The sequence below is a fragment of the Schistocerca nitens genome, chromosome 3 (genome assembly GCF_023898315.1).
Source record: "Schistocerca nitens isolate TAMUIC-IGC-003100 chromosome 3, iqSchNite1.1, whole genome shotgun sequence".
NCBI lineage: Eukaryota > Metazoa > Arthropoda > Insecta > Orthoptera > Acrididae > Schistocerca > Schistocerca nitens.
In genome coordinates, this window is record NC_064616.1 from 964253914 (window position 1) to 964273262 (window position 19349).

Genomic DNA, 19349 nt, shown 5'->3' on the forward strand with positions numbered 1-19349 from the left:
TAGTCTTTTAAGAGCTTTACTTATGTCTTGCACTTGTATCATGCTCGAGAATGTTGACAAGATACAATGTATACAATGTTTTTTATATGACTGACATAGCAATGCCTTTGGAAATGGCAAAAAGTCGAAATGTGTAAGGTTGATGAAAAATAAAAGTGTGGTCAAGACACAAGTAAAGTTACTAAAAGTGTATCCAGATGGCCGTGTTATCTCTCAGCATTTTTATATAAATTGCAGCTGAGTATAGTCTTATTTTCTCATGATTTAGGGAGAGCTCGTTCTCTGAGAACCATTTAGTAATTCTTTGAAAAACATCATGAACACCGCTTTTTCTTTAATGTGATTTATTATTACTTTAGTATTGTCTGCAAAATGTACCAATTCTGAAACTACCTGGCGGATTAAAACTGTGTGCCAGACTGGAACTTGAACATGGGACTTTTGCCTTTCGTGGGTAAGTGCTCTACTGACTGAGATATCCAAACATGATTGATGACCTGCCCTCGGAGCTTTACCTAAACTTTGTAGTGCAAGACTAGCTCTCCTGGAGAAAAGGATATTGCAGAGAAATGGACTAGCCACAACCTAAGGGAATGTTTCCAGAATGAATTTTCACTCTGCAGCAGTGTGTCCCCTGACTTGAAACTTCCTGCCAGAATAAAAATGTGCTGGAATTGGACCTGAACCTGGGACCTTTGCCTTTCAAGGGCAAGTGCTGTATTGAATAAGCCAGCCAAGCATGACAGGCAACCTGCTCACTCAGCTTGTTTTCCAACAGTACCTCTTCTCCTATTCTCCTGTACAATATGAGAGACATTTTAAATCAGCATACACTCTGCTGCAGAGTGAAAATTAATTCTGGGAACAATCCCCCAGGCTGTGGCTAAGCCATATCTCTGCAGTATGCTTCCTTCCAGGAGTGCTAGTCCCAGTAGGTATGCAGGAGAGCTACTGTGTAATTTGGAAGGTAGGAGATTAGGTATTGGTGTAAGTAAAGCTGGGGCGGTGTGTCGTGAGACATGCTTGGATAACTCGGTAGAGCCTGTGCCCGTGAAAGACATAGACGTCAGCTCTGAGTCCTGGTCCAGCACACAGTTTTAATCTGCCAGTAAGTTTCAAATCGATGCACACCTTGTTGCAGAGTGAAATTTTACTCTAGTACCAATTCTGTTTGATGATTGCTAAGTGAAAGGTTATTCACATGTACAAAGAATTGGAGGGACCTAAAACTGAACCCAGTGGGACTCCCTGTGCGATTTCTCCCCTATCACTAAAATTTTCTACTCTTCCAGTATTGTTTGAATTATTTAGCACCACTATTTCATTCTGGTTCTTAAGCAAGATTTAGACAACTTTTGTGTAAAGCGATCAGTTCCATAAAACTTGAGTTTTTCTGAGAGTAACATGATCTATACAATCAAATGCCATGAAAATATCACAAAAAAATACCATCAGGTAATGTTTTATTATTTAAGAGTTGTAATGTTTGGTGCGTGGATGTTCAGATAGCATTCTCAGCCGAACAACCTTTCTTGAATCCAAACTTGATGTACTATGTAAATTGATTTCACTTAAATATGACAGTACTCTTGAATGCATTACTTTTTCAAATGTTTTGGAAAGAGTGGACAATAATTATTTAATTCTTCCTTTTCCCCTTCCTTGTTAAGAGATTTTACAATTGTATATTTTAATCTACAAAGAAAAAAATCCTCTGTGCAAGTGATGCATTAATTTTATCACGAAGGATATTGCTGAGTAAATTAGAACAGTTCTTCAGAATTCTGTTTGAAGTTCTATCAACATCATAAGGGCTTTTGGTTTTGAGGCCTTTTCTAATTCTATTACATTCAGTGATGGACATTGCTCTTATTTCGAGTTGCTTAAAGTTGTGTGGAATGGCATTTGTAATATATTCTCTTGCTCTCACAACTGATTGGTGTAATCCCATTTTTGCTGCTGCATTTAGAAAGCAAGTGTTAAAAATACTCACAACATGTGAATTGTCAGTCACTGTATTGTCATTTAGCTTAATAGTGATAGTGTCTCGTGCACTGACTGGTTGTCCTGTCTCCTGTTTAACAATATCCCGTATAGTTTTAATCTTACTATCCACTTTTTAATTTCTGTCATGATGTACATATTTCAGCGTGTTTCAATGGTTTTCCTTAAACTTAAGTCTTTTTTGTTGGGTGAAAGCAATGTTTGATCTTTATATGTTCTGGCATTTATATACCACAGATTTACCTTTTCCTCTTAAATGATATTTTCTCTTTGGTTATCCATGGCAATTTGCTTTTTAATCCACTTTCTGGAAAACTTTTTAGGAAAGCCACTTTCAAAAATTGACACAAATATGGAATCTAGAATTTCACATTAGCATTTCTTTCAGTATATAATTCATCCCAGCCACCTGTTTGAACTTATTCTTAAAACATTGTATCCTAGTAACATTAGTAAGCCTCACTGCTTGGTATTAACATGCCTCAGTGCTGTAAGATACTACATTGTTTATTTCTGTTAAGTTAATCGGGTAGCCCATTAACAGCTGGATACACATTAATTGTTTCAACCTGAGCACTCTCAATAAAAATGGCATCAGTCAGGGTCTTGTTATCTTGCTGCACCAGAGTTGGAAAATTCACTACTGAAATCAGATTTAAAGTGTCAAATAATTATTGGGGTTCATTTTTCCTATCAGAATCTTTTAACACATCTACATGGGTATCTCCACAAACTACAAACTGCTTTTTCTTGTGTGGCAGGGAACTCAGTAATACATCTAGGTTTATCATAAATAGCTGAAAGTTTCCTACAGGGGATCTATAGACTGTTAAAATTACAAGAGAAGTATTCTGCAGTAACAACTGACAGCACATGCTTCAAGAGTGCGATCTACACAAAAACTGCTGGCTCCAATATTTTTGACTTTATCTCCAACTTTTACACATGTCATAACTCCTCCTCCTATGTTAACACTGCACTAAAATGAAGTTAGTCTAATAAAAGAAGTTCATATACATTGCTTTTTACTCCCCTAGTATTCAGGTGAAACAAACTAATTTTATTCCTCCGTTACCTGTTACACATAGATCTATGCACACTCTCTTCACATTGAGAGAGGAGGTGGGGGGGGGGGGGAGCTTGGAGGAGGGGTTGGAGGGGGGGTGTTGGAGGGGGGGTTGGAGAGGGGTTGGGGGGGGGAGGTGGGGAGACAGAGGGAGAATACCCATCAGAGCAGATAATGTAAAATGAGAGACCTCGTATTGACTTAGTTGTTATGCTGTGACATGTAGTTGACAGTAGGTAAACAGACTGAGAATAATAACTGTGTGTGGTACCAGTAGTGAAATGCTGATTGAGGGGATTGCAATCTGAATTCTGATATTAATTTCTCTACTTTTATTTATTTTATTTTTTTTTTTTTTTACTTCCCTTGCCATTTCATATGGGAGTCAGGACAGTTCCTGATTATATAGAGCAAATAAAACAGTCTAGATCTTAAGATCTCATTCTCAGTGAACTGCTGAAATCTGATCATGCCATTTCCTATAGATTTTAATAAGGAACGTGTCACTAAGCTTTATAGACTAACAATAATTTCTTATTTTGTGCAGTTATACAAATTTGATGAGGAGAACCCAGTATCTGGATGTGAGGATCCACTTGTTAAAGGAAAGGAGAGATTAGCAGCAGGGGACCTCATTGGAGCAATTCTTTATTTTGAAGCTGCTTGTCAACAGGATGAGAAGAATGCAGAAGCATGGTTGCTTTTAGGAAATTCACAGGCACTCAATGAACAGGTGAGACTTGCAGTTGTTTTAACTTGTTACTTATTCCTCTTTTTCCTGTAAAATATGATATTGTATGGACTATCTTTCTCTCTCAACTCTGTGCTTGATTAATGATAGTCTTAATCCAAAATTTGTTCTTTGGAAGGCAGTGAACAAATACCAACAGAGTGAAGTTTGACTCGAGAACAGAACAGTGTCTTCATAGTTATTGATTTGATGATAAGTCATAAGGAGATTTTTTTTATCATACAGTGGATATGTCAATCTTGGACATCAACTTGTTTAACGAAGTCATTGTAACTGAAATTCCCCTCATAAAATCGCACATTAGATGATTGCTTGAGAGACTTTGTGAAGATGCGCTGTATAAAGTGAAATGAAAATCATAATCACAAGGTATCCAAAGAATACTTCAACATCTGGACAGATTTCATTTTGATTTTACCAAAATTAACAGATCCAGTCCATTGTATGTGATGTGCAAAAGCAACAAGATATGCAGAAAATTAAGGTGCATGTGCGAAAATCATTGGTCTTTATTGTAAGGGGAGAGGGGGTAAGCTGAATTTAATTTTTATTACAATGTTCATTAGACTCTTGTCTCACCGTGTTGTTTCATGCTCTAAGATCATAAAGTATTAAGAGAGAAGCAATGCGCATTTGTTGTGATCTTTGAACGACAGAGAGAGCAAATAGTGTGTGGTTGTAAAATAATTACACCTTGGGAATATGAACGTGCAGGTGTATTAAATGATTGGGCCTCTAGAATTTCTTCTGTTTCATGCCCTGCGTCTTGATTGTAGAGTGCACAGTGAAATGATTAACAATAACTCCAGGGGTGCCTAAAGATACTCAGTTGTGTATCTTCCTATGTATCAAATTTTAAACAGTTGTATAATTTTCTCAAGTTTCTTTGGGGGTGTTGGAAAACATTAACAAATAGCCATTTCTTTTTTTCTGTTTCCACAATATTTTTTCTGGGATTATAAGAGTTACTGTAAATAATGTGTGCTAGTATCTGTGATAGTCTGGTATTTTGTTAAATGAACCTTTCTGATTCGCAGAGAATGATTTTAGCAAAATGTGGAAAACCTGAACCAAGAAGGCTGCACCAGGACTTCACTCTAGTGTCTGTGTGGTGCATTTAAGAGTCTTAAGTGATTTATCCCTTTATTGGCATTGAAAGGGCTAGTAATTTCATTGGTGCACTAACAGTAAGTGCAAAAATACACAATTTAGTAGTTAATAGTTTTCATTTGCAAATTCTTTACTGTTTCACAGGACCCTGCAGCCATTATTTGCCTGATGCAAACATTAAAGCTGGATCCCTATAATATAAATGCTTTGAAAGCTCTTGCAATCAGTTTGACAAATGAGAACTACCCTAATCATGCCTGTTACATTCTGGAGGTAAGGAATGATTTTCAATTACACAGCAGAGTTTTTAAAATAGTTATATGTGAAAATATACTGCTTCATAAGTGATAGTAAAACCATTGCTAGAGATAATACGGCACTGCAATGGAAACATTACTAGAAATTGTATGTTTTTGCTTAACATTAATGCTCTGTTTACAAGTTTTCATAAGATACTTACGTAAGAACACCTGGTTTACACCTGAACTGCATAACTGGAGAAACACTGTTGTTGCTCTGCATAAAACGGCTAAAACTGGTAACCCTGAATTAAAACAGAGGCACAAAGAAGTGATGAAGAGATATAGGACCAAAATACAGACAGCAAAGCAGAGAGCCAGTGACGATTTTGTTGAAAATTAAAGCAACAAATGTAAAGATGCCTTCAAGGTAATAAACGCAGTAGCAAAGACAAGTAACTCCAATATTTCCAAAAATACGAAATGAATTCTTTGTAAGTGACACTAAGCGTGAAGCTCCAACTACCTCCACACTGGATGCTGGAACTTCTGCAAGGACTTCCATAAGCATCCCTGATTCAAATAACTTACCTTGTAAATGGAAACAGGTTACCTGTCACAATGTATACAAAGTGGCCACAAACATACATAGCTCTTACAGTGAAGATATGTGTGGCATCTCAAATACCATCCTAAAACAGACAGTTGACATTATAGTTGCACCTCTTACCTTTCTGTTCTGTAATACTTTTAAGACAGGAAAATATACCTGGGTCCTGAAGGCTGCTATTATTATCCCAATTTATAAGAAAGGGGATAAAAACAGACCTGAAAGTTACTGTCCAATATCACTCATACCTATAATATCTAAGGTTATAGAATGTTTTATTAAATTACAACATTGGAGCTATTTTGAGAATCAAAATCTACTTTTCACTTTGCTCTTTTGTTTTAGGGCAGGTTTGTCTACAGTAGAAATGCCATAGAAGCTCTTGTTACTGATATTTTTGATGATTTTTAGAAAAATTACGTCAGTTTTGCCTTACTACTAGACCTGAGCAAAACATTTGACACTGTTTCCCAGAAAATACTCATAAATAAGCTAGAGTGCTATAGTATCAAGAATAACAAATAGGCACTAATTAGATCATACTTGACTAACAGAATGCAGGAAGTTGTGGTAAATAACCATAAATCAAATGCCGTACCAGTTGTTAGAGGTGTACAGCAGGCCTGGGTACTTCCTTGCATCACAAATTCATAATGCAATTATCATGGATAACAACTTGGTGGAGGTGAGGAAAAAAACAAAAGTAATGCTTGAAAAGTCAGCCATATGGCTTGACAAAACAATCTTATCCTAAACATTAGCAAGACAGAAACTCTGTACTTCTCCCTGCACAATTTAAATGAAACAGTAAAAGAGTGTGACTTGGTTACACTTCTCAGAATCCACCTGGATCCCAAATTGACTTGGAACAGCTACACCGAACAGTTACATACTAAATTATCTAAAGTAGCCTTGTTTTGCTAAGCAAATTGAAAACATTGGTTGGTAAACAACAACTACTACTACCTCCTTACTTTGCCCTCTTTGTCTCAACTGCAGTATGCAATAAAACTATAGGACAACTCACACAGTGCTTAAACAGTGTTCCTGTGCAGAAGAAAGCTATATGGGCAGTCACAGGATCTAAAAGCTGATCATCATGTCGAAAGCAGTTTAGAGACCTCAGCATCTTGACCATACCTTCCCTTTATATTAAAACATGTCTTTTTTTTTCCACAAAAAAATTCTTTACCTAGCAAAATAGCTATCCATTCCCATGAAGCTTGAAATAAATATAAACTAGATGTAGAATTTACAAAGCAGTACAAGATCCAAAGTACTTTTAAACACACAGGAATGAAGCTATATAACAAGCTACCACAATCAATGAGAGAATTACCAAATGAGACTTTCGAGAAGCATCTTCATAAATTGTTAGTTGTTGATTGTGTTTGCAGTGTTAAGGAATTTGTAGACAGTAAATTTCCTTATCCCCATGCATTGTTCAAATGGATACTTACTGTAATAATTAAGCTAAGAGATAATAAAAATTGAATATTTTGTATTCCTCAAACTTTTAAAGTGTATGCAAAAAACTTCAGAGTTGTATAACATAGTGTGTATAAAGTTTCTTACCAGTTCCAAGTGCACCACACAATTTGACAGTACTAACAAAATTTCTAGCAATAAAATGGTAAAATATTAACTGTGATGTAAAATTTGAAATGTAAAATGGTCTGTATCAACATTTGTTGGCCAGTGTTAAGAAAAAGTCAATAAAACGTGTTATAATAAATGTTTTTAATGTGAATTGGAATGACTATTACAATAACAGAATTATATACAAATTGAGGACTTCATAAATGACCTTGCAGTATAAAAAGAGTGTAGATGAGACTTGTAGAAGAATGTATGAGAAAGTATAATCATATGTGGGTTTTTCACTAAATTCCATGAAAATTGGAACAACAAGAATTATACATGTGGCTGAAATGCACTTACCACAAATTTGGTACTTCACAATAAACAAATGATTAGGCTAACAGAACAACACATGACCTTTAACTCTGAGAATTCAGTAACGTGCAAAATGTTGATACTGCGTTGTATCATAAGCCGTTTCAAATGGAATTCAGATACTGGCAGATTCAGGGTTGAAGAAGACCAGTGTTCCACCAGACTACCTTGAATAATATTGTATACCACTAATACCTAAAATAATTTGTTTTCAATAGTCTATACATTACATTCGTATCACACCTGTTTTATGTCTTTTTCTCAACCTCAAAGCTCTCTCTCTCTCATTCGAAGGATGTTGATTGTTAGCTCATATTCTTGAGCTGAATAGTGTGCACTCATCCTGTGTGATGCTCTATTTTGGATTGGTTATGCTGCAACTGATACAAAGATTCATTTAGAAGCTTTAATGCGATAGAAATCATTTGTAGTCCCCAGTTTATCACAAAAGTAACACTTGGTGATTACACTGAAATACAGAATAAATGACACATTGTTCAGAAGTATTACTGATCGTGTTAATTGTCCGGGGTACAAATGAAACAATTGTCAGTACGCCAACTTCAGTTATGGTGGTAGAAACCACTCGATGGAAATTAATCACTTACCCGAATGGTATGACAGTCTGCCAAAGTAGAAGTTATCAGCTGTAGGTAGATGTCACTGTACTCAGTTACCAAGCAGACCCATCACAACATGAAATGGTACAAAGAATGACCAATTTAATGTAGAGTCATCATCAATACTTCGTTCAGCAGAACAACACATTCTCTAGCAAATAGAAATGAGACTAGGCATGCAGCGTGGGGGTCATAAATAGGCCGTCTGACATGTCCATGTGACCTCTTGCTAGCAGGAGATACTGTGTTGTTTATTACTTGCAGTGACTGCTGGATGTAGATGAAGTGAGACATGTCGATAGCATGCCATCATCCATCAATACATCTGGCAGGATTACAAGAAAAACTTCTGGTAAATTGCAGATAATAGAATGATTAAGGTCAGGTGTGTGTGTGTGTGTGTGTGTGTGTGTGTGTGTGTGTGTGTGTGTGTGTGTGTGTGTGTTTGCCTGCATGCATGGGCTGCGGAACAGAACACGGAACTGATAGCTGACCCACAATGTGTAGTTACTTATTTATGTACCTATCCACAGCCTAATGCCTCCATAATTTAGGGTGTGTTTGTCTTTGATCATTCCATCATCTGTTTTCTAACTTTGATAAACATCCTATCCACTTGACATATTGAGGAAAAAAAAATATTGCAGAAAGATAAGACCAGTGGAAAAGAAAGGTACTTGTGATCAATTGGACTATAGATTTTTATTATGGAAAGAATGAATTTCAATGAATTACATGTGATTGGGACAAATTACATCACCTGTTAGAAATACAAGCATAGTATAAGGAGGTTTGCTTGATTTAAGTTGCTATTAGATCACCTAAATAAATCTAATGTTTGTGATAACATATGTGTAGTAGGCTGAGGACCAAAGTGTAATTATCTGACTTCCAAATAATTTGTATCTTAACTAGTTAAATGTACGGTAATTGTATTATAAACACAGGAAATTTCTGTTGCAAAACTCTGATCCAGTTTTAACTTCGTTTGTCACTTTTTTAAAATTGATTATTTGGATAGCTGTGTTGTGCACAAAACTTGAATTTAGTTCATCCAGCAGTCTGGTTTTTGTGTATTTTCCATTCACTTTTCATATTGTTTCAGTGTGGAAATCATTCATTTTATACTGTTTGTGCCTCAGTGCCCAAAATATTTGTACAATGCATAAAATTGTGAAGAGGTGTTAGCACATGGTCGAGTTGCAGTGCTAAGTAGACCTTAGCACACCAACTGCTTCTCTTACAGTCAAGAGAACTGTGGTTATTAGTAAATGTGAGCACAAGCTACATAATAGTGTTTCTGAGCTCATAACTGAATTTTCTGTGATGCAACACAAGGGTTGCTAAATGGTTAAAAAAACAAGTAGAACTGGGTAGATACCACTTCATCATTTGCTATTACGCAAAGTATCATCTCCCTGCTTTTGTAACAGCTTCATTACCTGAGAGTTGAGCTAAAAGATCTCGAAGACTTTTCAAGACTGGCAACTCATTGCGAAGCTGATGTCATACATTGTGCACAAGCTAAACTAAATATCACCTTATGCTCATTTATCTTCAGAGTTTGCTGGTGTGCTAGATTTATGTCATAATAATAGAAAACTCCAGAGGAAGCTTAGCCAATGTTGGCTAAGGTGAGGTTTGAAATGAACCAAAAACTGGTACAAAATGTGACATATTCGCTGATAAGTAAATATCCAGACATTGGTGTCTTGTTTCTTGTTTATGCTACCTTACAGCATTTTCAGTGCAGGAATCTGGAGAAAGAGTTTTTGGAGCAATAGATTTCTCCAGGAACCACAGTGAAGTACAAAATGTTAGGCGAGCTCGAATGATATACTATGAAGCAAGGTTCCTCTAATCTGTGTATGCAGTGGTATATGATTTCCTTCAGTCTGTAGCTGATAAATTTGTGTACATAATGCAGTTTAGTTAATAATATCTGTCATAAAAGGAATGAATGTGTTCGACAATTATAATTGAAAATGCACCTGCTTTAATTGCTTAAGTGTGTGTGCGCATGTGTGTCCACAGTTGATCCTCATGCTTCCTTTATACTGTTTCAGAGATGGCTGTTTGCAAATCCTAAATACAAAGACTTAATTGCAGATCAGGGGCAGGCACTAGAAGGAAATGCACAATCTGAAGAGACAGAAAGAATGATGGCTGATGTTCTTTCAAAGGCTGGCTTGAGATCATCCTTTCTAAAAAGGTTGTTACCATATATGTATATATGAATGCATGTATGTTATTCATAACTAAGCTGTATTTGCTAGTTCTCCTCCTCATCATCATCACCATCATCATCATCACCACCACCTATTTCAACTTAAGACTTCTACTACTGTTCCTCCTCCACCATCACTGCTACCATTACTTAGATAAATGTTCCATGGATCATTTTGCACTGTAGATCTTAATGATGTGGAACGAGTCATTTTACATTCACATCGCAAATTAATTTGTACTTCTAGTTACATTCTGGACATTTTTAAGGTATTATTTTTTTACAAAAAGATACAGACAGACAGAGACACACACACACAGAGAGAGAGAGAGAGAGAGAGAGAGAGAGAGAGAGAGAGAGAGATAGAGATAGATATGTAAGTCTTACCTACCAAGACTATGGCCATGACCACTCTGCTGGTGTCATGGTGTCACAACACCCACAATGCTTGTGCTGCTCTAGATCTATCAGTCATTATGATGGTGGTCTAATAAGAATTCTGGGTGTTGTTCGATGGTCTAGTGGAAGTCTTAGAATGAGTGCCACTTTGGTGACTTGCCTGTGCTTATTCCTACCCCAGTAATCTTACCGAGGCGAGAGGGAACCTACAGTTTAACCTAGAATCCGAACAACTTTTCATTCCTGGAAAACCTTGACGTCAGTGTGAGGCAAAGATTAGGCTAAATGCTGACTGAAATATTCTAGGGTCTGACCCGGATTTGGTACTGCAACCTTTGGGTTTCTGGGCAAGTGCTTTGCCACTAGGCCTTACTACGTGGCTACGTGGTGGCTGTACCCAGACTATCGTTGAAGCAGATGTTCATCCTTCCGATCCTTTGATATCTCCATATACTAACAATGCATCACATTTCTCATCCACTGACCATAACAAGGTCCAGGGCTTCATGAAATTTGTGATAAATTGTATACAGAATTGAGATTTTGCATCTCAGATAGTTCTGTTGTTACATTGAGTGTGTGGGCTTTCACAACCTGAGTTCTTTTTTTTTTTGACCATGTGATGATGTGATAAAACTACAAACATTTCGCTCACTATTGCCGGCTGCCTGTCAGGGTGACTACTTGTGTACAGTTACTGCTTTATATATTTTATTAAGTCCGTATCCCTGGAGTTGTAAATGGCTGGAAGTCCTGGCACGCTATCAGTTGTAACTTATTGTGCATCTCCTTAGCAGAGAACTGTTCATAGCGAGTGGAACAGAGAAAAAGTCACACCCAACTACAAAAAGGGCTGCAGACCATCATGGAATGCTACCAGCCTGTATCAGTCATATCTACCTCTTTTAGTATCCTAGAACATGTTCAGAGTTCAACATAATGGTCTACTTCATCAAACTGTATTGTACACTTCATGCATAATGTCACAAAAACCATGCATGTGCTGCTACGTAATTTTCAAACCTTTTTTCTTTGGTGTTGGACTGATGTTATCTAAAGACAATATGCTTCTGTGGGATATTTAGCCAGATTTGATACTGGGTCAAGGATTTATTGACGGTAAAATGCATCATATTGTTATGCACAACTAAGAAGTAAAATTGCTTGAACTCCTGGGAACTGGTTTGTGACTCCAGGTCTGCAAGAAAGAAGTCATTGCATTTTGTCATTGGAAAGCATGCATACTTTTCTGTCTCCAGTACCTCTGGGATCTCCTACTTTTTCTTAAGAGAATGGTGGACTGTTTTTATGAAAAGTGCGTAACATATGCTACTCGCCAGAACACATAGTCACTGCTGCATAATGTGACAGTTTGAGTGGGATAATTGGCTGAATTTTCATCCAGGATGGACTTGGAGTAATACATTCATATTTTAGAAGAAAGTATGCCACCAGCCATTTCATCTCTCTATCTAGCAGAAAAGATTCCTATCATCTAATTTGTGCAAGTTAACAGCAGCTAGCACTCGTGAAAGAAATTAACTGAAGGCCCATCTAGAAAGAAGTATTGGTATTGGAATGGCTTACAAAGTCAACAGACTTAAATCCAGTCAGTTGGGTTTCGGCATTGACGCTGTGAGACAGAGCTACGCTGCGTGAGCATCAGCATTTTATTTAAATGAAATCAAAGCCTAGTTGATGAACAAAAGCTGAACAAAGTGCAAAGCAGAACAATGTGAGAAGTTTTCAATAAATCCGAAAGTAAAAGTTTGACAAATGATCTAAGAAGTTTAGGTCTGACATAGTCAACAAGTGGATCAAAATCATAAATTTGGTCACTCAGTGATCATACTAGCACCAAAAACAGAAGATGAAAGAGAGAAAAATCTGGAAAACTGAATATGGTCTTCCAAAAGTGTTTCGCCAGAGAAAATCATAACACAGCTCCCACTTTCAGTCAATGCATGAGTGATAAAATGGTAGATATTGAGATAAGTGATAGTGGAACAGAAACTACTAAGTAGTGTGTAGGCAACTTCACTGGCTGAAACACCAATGAGGTTCTACAGAGATAATTCAAAAGAACTTGCTCTCCACCTAGCAGTAATTTATTTTAGGTTGTTGGAGTGATGGAGGGTTCCTATTGATGGGAAAAAGTGCATATCATTCCCATTTTCAAGGGTGGTCATTGGGCAGATGCACATAATTATAGGTCTGTACCACTGATGTCAATCTGTTGTAGAATTATGGAATGTGTTTTATTCTTTAACATTATGACATTTGTTGGACAATGAAAATTCCTCTATAAAAATCAACATGGACTCCACAGACAGGGATCTTTCAAAACTCAATTTTCTCTACTTGTTCATGAGAGCCAGAGTGCCATAAACAGTGACAACAAAGTTGATGCTGCATTCCTTGGCTTCTGGAAGGTGTTTGATACACAGGGCGTGTATAGAAATATGGAAACACCAAAAACACAACTCTTTAGCATGTCTGATATGGTGTAGAAAACTTGCTGGCATTCAAAACAGCTTTCAGTTGTATCAGAATGGATAAATACAAGTCCTGTATGGTTTTCAAGGAAATGTTATACAATTCTTCCTGTAAAATGATGACAAGTTCAGGTAACGATGATAGAGGTGCTTAGTGATCATGCATTGTTCTCTCCAAATTAGACAACAAAGGCTCAATAATATTGAAATCTGATGACTGTGGTGGCTGGGAGAGATGTGAAAATTCATCCTCGTGCTCACAAAACCAATTCTGAATGATTCGAGTTGTGTGAACCACTGCTATGTTGTCTTGAAATGTACCATCACTATTGGGAAACAAACATTGTACCAATGATACTGACTTGATGAGCTGAAACAGTCACATAACCCTTGGTGGTAAAACGAACTTGCAGAGTAACCATGGGTCTCGTGCAATAGCAGAATATGGGTGCCCATACCATCATTGAATCCCCACCATATTTCACCCTTGGGATGTAAACTTGGCCAGAAGTTGGAAACAATGTGAAACCAGACTCACCCAATTGAATTACATTCTTCTATTGCTCCGTGGTCCACATTTTGTGGCTTTGGCACTATGCTTTCCTGTTACGGGGATTTGCATCACTGATAAGTGGTTTTTGAATTCCAGCTTGCTCTGCAGTTATCTGCTTGTGGAGCTCCCTTCATGTCTCAGTGCGGATAAGGTTCATGACTGCGACATCAGTCCTGCAGCAACTTTTGCAGCACTCGTTCTGTTACGGAAATTTTTGTCAGAATCCTCTTCCATGACCATCTGTTGCACTCACTCAACACACATTTTCAGCTGTGTTGTAACTTGGCAGGTGATAAACACAGTTGTTTTTATTACAGAAGTTTACTCTGTCAGATCACATAGAAATATACAGTGATCACTAGTTTCAGTGAAACTGAATCGCCATCATCAGATCATTTTTATAGAAAAATTTTTACACAGCCAATCCATTTCATCAACTGTCCACATTAATTCGACAAACTTACAGAGATGATATTCCATAGTAGAATAGCTGCCCGAACAGTGCACAATAGTCACAAATAAAATATGTAAGATGTGTATAAATCCTTTCACACGATATGAAGGGATTTTATACATGTCTTATGTATATTATTTATGTCTTTTATGCACTGTTCAGAGAGCTTCTCTCTTATTGTATGACAGGAGATAGTACTATTTGCCATCTCTCTAAGTTGTGTCCAACTAAGGTGAACAGTTGATGAAATGGATTGGCCCTGTAAAAATGTTTTCTGTGCTAATGATCTGAAAATGCCGATTCAATTTTGCTGGAACTAGTAATCTTTGTGTATTTTTATGCAGTCTCAGTCAATAAACTTCTGTATTAGAACAGCTGTGTTTAGATTTTGAGCTTGCCTCCAATATAGTGGCAATGCCAGGTAATCATAATTAGCAGATGAGGTTTTTCAATTTTCTCTGTATATAAATCTCCAATGTGGTGCTTCTTGAAACACCAAACATTTCGGCTTCCTTGGTTACAGAAGCATCCACCATAGAAGCACCAACAATTTGCCCATGTTCACATTCACTTAACTCTGACATAATGCACTCACTGCTACACAGAACATTGTTATGACCATGGCAGACAAATGCACAAATGCCGTTCATGATAAAATACAGCAGTGCAGCTTGTAGGCTTGGCTAGCATCTGCAATTATGTCTAGGCATGAATTTCTCACAGGATATCCATATTTTTCTCCAACCCCTGCAGTTCTGTAGTGCTGTTTGGTGAACAAAATAAAAGTTATTGGGTATCAAATGAGATAAGCAACTAGATTAGCACTTTATTACAGATAGAGCTCGATACACTGTTCTTAACAAAACAAAATAAACATATTTAAAGGTAACGTCAGGATTAACACCAGAGAAAGTGGTACTGCCATTACTGTTCACAATTTTTATTAATGGAGAAATGGATACCATTGGAGGATCCATGAGGCTATTCTATGGTATGATGCTGTGCCTATAAGAAGGTAGCAATGCTAGAAAACTGCAGAAAAAGCTGCAATAGGCTGACGATTGGTGTAGGGACTGACAGTTCACCCTGAACATAAATGTTACGTTCTGCATACAAATAGGCAGAGAGGTCCACTGATTTTTTTAAATTACACTTCAGGTGACAAATTACTGGAAATAGTAACTTCAACATAAAAGATAATGTGATGTTTGTGATGGCTTTCAATGGCTTCACACTGGTGACTACTTGGCTACTTGTAGACTAGCTAAAGTAGTGATGATCTGCAACTGGCTCTGTGAATGGAACTGCTGGCTAGCTGCAGGGCAGCATCTTAAGTACACATTGGGTGGAATGTTATTTGTCCATCTCCCAGGTGTACACATGACCAGTATAGAGAAGTAGTCTGTCAAAGGTTGCACCACCTGGGATGATGTTGGCACCCCTGTTTCATGTGGTGGAGCTTTCTTTTCTGTAAACCTGGTGGGAAACATATTTCTATTTACTGGTGAAGGTTAAGACATGAAGTATCTAGAATGAAATTTTCACTCTACAGCGGAGTGTGCGCTGATATGAAACTTCCTGGCAGATTAAAACTGTGTGCCAGACCGAGACTCTAACTTGGGACCTTTGCCTTCCGCGGGCAAGTGCTCTACCGACAGAGCTACCCAAGCACGACTCACGCCCCGTCCTCACAGCTCTAATTCAGCCAGTACCTCGTCTCCTACCTTCCAAACTTCACAGAGAGCACTTGCCCGCGAAAGGCAAAGGTCCCGAGTTTGAGTCTCGGTCCGGCACGCAGTTTTAATCTGCCAGGAAGTTTCAAGACATGAATTCTTCTGCAGGTCCAATGGGAAGCCTGTGTTTATTGACCAGGGCTTGATTCGTGTTTATTGTTCTGTAACTTTTACATACTGGACATGCAAACTGCCTTGTACAGGAGAGTTGAGTAGAGACCATTTAGTTAATTGTGTGCTGTCAGCAACATGAACTGTAATGCATATCCAAGACATTCCCATTGGAACACGGAGTCGGACACATCTGGGAATGGCTGAAATCTTGCTGTTTTTTTGTCATCCTTGCCCAGGAATCATCGACCCTCCAAGGCCTTTTTTAAGGGACCGAAGGTGTGATAAGCACGTGAGGAGAGATCAGTATTGTGGGGAGGGTACTTGAGTGTGTCTCACTTGTCCGTAATGGATAATACTGGCCTCCCAGATTGATCATCACCTAATGTTGAACCATGACTAGCACGGAACTTGGCTCACCATTCCACAACAGTAGTTTCCGACAGACATCCTGCCCAGTACACATTCTTCAGTCTCCGATAGGTGTCTATCAATGTTTGTCCTTCATCAGCCAAGAAAAGAATACAGCACATTGGTCCTGTTTGGATGCTTTTGGTAATAATGTCACCATAGCTTATGTTCCCACATTTACCACATGCAGGTTGGAAAGACACAATTACCACACCAATCCCTTGCCTACATGTCTGTGCTTTTATACCAGTATTGGAGTCGCACATCATTGCATATATGCTGCAGCAACACCATGAAAGAGGATCTTTTTGATCACCCCTTATGCTACACAGAATCAGTAGTAGTGCCATGGATACCTATTGCCAATATGCTTTTTCGCTAGAGGAAGAGCTGGATCCCATGCAGCACTCAAACAAAACACTCAATCCCTTTATAAATTAATGAGCTAATTTATTGTCAATGGTTTCTCTCAAAACATTCTCAATAGAGACCAAAACATTCATGTTCTTATACTCCATAGTCATTATCGATGTAGTATTCTGCAATCACTGATTTGCTTTGCTGTTGTAAATGTATGTAACATTGGTGTTCTACACAGTAGTCTTCAGTAAGGCCTGATGGGCTGACTGAATCAAAAGCAAAGTTCAGTATGCCTTCAAAAGGAATGGGCCTAGCAAAAATTAGATGTGGGAAAGGCCTCTGTGCTTCAACAGCAATGTTAGAAAGCTCCTGGAGAACAAATAGAGCTTAAGCATAGGTTACAATGTAGTCCAAATCCTTGTCATCAAACAAAAACTGAAAGAAACCATAATGACTGTAAACAAAGCCACACTTGAGACTTGAGGCATCCATCGAACTCAAAAGTATAATACTATCTGCCCAAAATCCTAACTAATTATCATCTTACATTAAGTCAGTAATTTGATCAAAGTCATCTATCCAGCCACCGAGGGACTATACTGGCATCAAAATAGAGATAACAGAGAGAAGGCCAAAACACTAACTTCAATTTTCCAAAACTGTTTTTCCAAGAAAATCATACTATAGTTCTTCCTTTCAGTCCTTGCACAAACATCAAAATGATAGATATTGAGATGGGTGACTGCACACTGGAAAATCAACAAAAACTGCTTAACATAGGGAAGGCTGTCAGACCTAATGGGAAACGTACATGACTCTTATGTCTAGTATGCAAAAGAACTTGCTCCTCATCTAGCAACAGTCTGTCATAGGTTACTGGAGGAACTAAGAGTTCTAAGGGCAGGAAAAAATGCATAGATTTTCAAGAAATATTGTCAATAAGGTGCACTAATTTATAGGCCCATATCACTGATGTCGGTCTGTCATAGAATTTTTCTAATACATTTTATGCTCATGTGGTGTGACCAGCCTGGAATCTAAAGTCTCCATGGTAGGAATTGACAAGGAATCTACAAACAACTATCATGCAAAACCCTGCCCACCCTATCGGTCGACAAGATCCAGAAGACAGCAGACCAGATGTGCCCAACCCATATACGGCCCTGGTATAGGCTATCTGCAACCCATGGCAGTTTTTGGTAACATAACATATAACACACACAATATTTCCTTAAACCAAAAATTGTATATAACCCAAATAGTTGGGAAGTTTAACTTGTGAAGAAAGAAAAACTAGGTGCTTAATGGAGCCAACTGTGACCTTCTAAATCACTGACATGTACCATAACAGTCACTAGTTGTTAAATATTTACATTCATTATTGAATGCTTGGTACCCTGTGAAAATAAAGTGATGTGGGTTCTCACTCTTATAGAGGGTGAACATTAATATAATCGACAAGCTGCAGGGACAGATTTCGAACTGGAAATGGAGGAAAAAAGGTCCTATGAACATGGGGTCCGGAAATAGTTTGCGTGCAATGCCAAAAAATCATCCCAAAACAGAGTACAGAGCTGCATCGCATCCACGTCAGAACAGATTTCAAAGTGGCCTTCATTGGACTGCATGTAATAGGTATAATAGCAATTGTATTGCAGGATACACGTAATCATACCCAAGAAACACATGAGACATGGTCAGAGGAACTGTCATTCGTCAGTGCCATCTACCGTAGCTGCATTGCATTTCTGGACACATGCTCATAAGACCATTTTTCCTCCAATTCCAGGCAGGAATCCATCACTGCATTTTGTTGGTTTTTTAAATGTTCACCCTGTATAATCTTTAGGTATAATAACAAAGCTTTGAACCTGCAGTGCTGTAGTGTTAATTGTGTTATGCGATGGAGAGTTTTGTTTTCCAGTGCAGTTCAAATACGTATAAACAAAGTGAAGTGATTATAGCTTCTAAATTTAGAAAAAAAAGAAAAGAAAAGTTTTATAGGATGGCAGATCATTTCAGGTCGGGTGGACAAATAAGTATTTCTTTACTGAAGTAAACAATAAGGTACTGTGTTTAATTTGTAACAAAATTGATTTTAGTTCACAAGGAAGAAAATGTCAAGTGACATTACGACATGAAACTTCCTTCACCTTATGATCAATTTGAGGGCCATTTTTTTAAGATAGTGTGTATGACCATAAAACTAACCTTTTGGAACACCTGTTATCGGCCCCCCACTGTGTCGGT

General features: G+C 37.8%; 1 protein-coding gene across 2 annotated transcripts in view; it reads left to right on the top strand.

Annotated features, from left to right (window-relative positions):
* Positions 1–19349, top strand: part of LOC126249032 (peroxisomal targeting signal 1 receptor) — a 244690-nt gene that overhangs the window by 141078 nt on the left and 84263 nt on the right. For both annotated transcript variants that reach the window (XM_049950646.1, XM_049950647.1), the window contains exons 8-10: positions 3618–3803; positions 5076–5204; positions 10423–10568. In XM_049950646.1, the coding sequence (XP_049806603.1) occupies positions 3618–3803; positions 5076–5204; positions 10423–10568 (461 nt within the window). The remainder of the gene's footprint in view (positions 1–3617; positions 3804–5075; positions 5205–10422; positions 10569–19349) is intronic.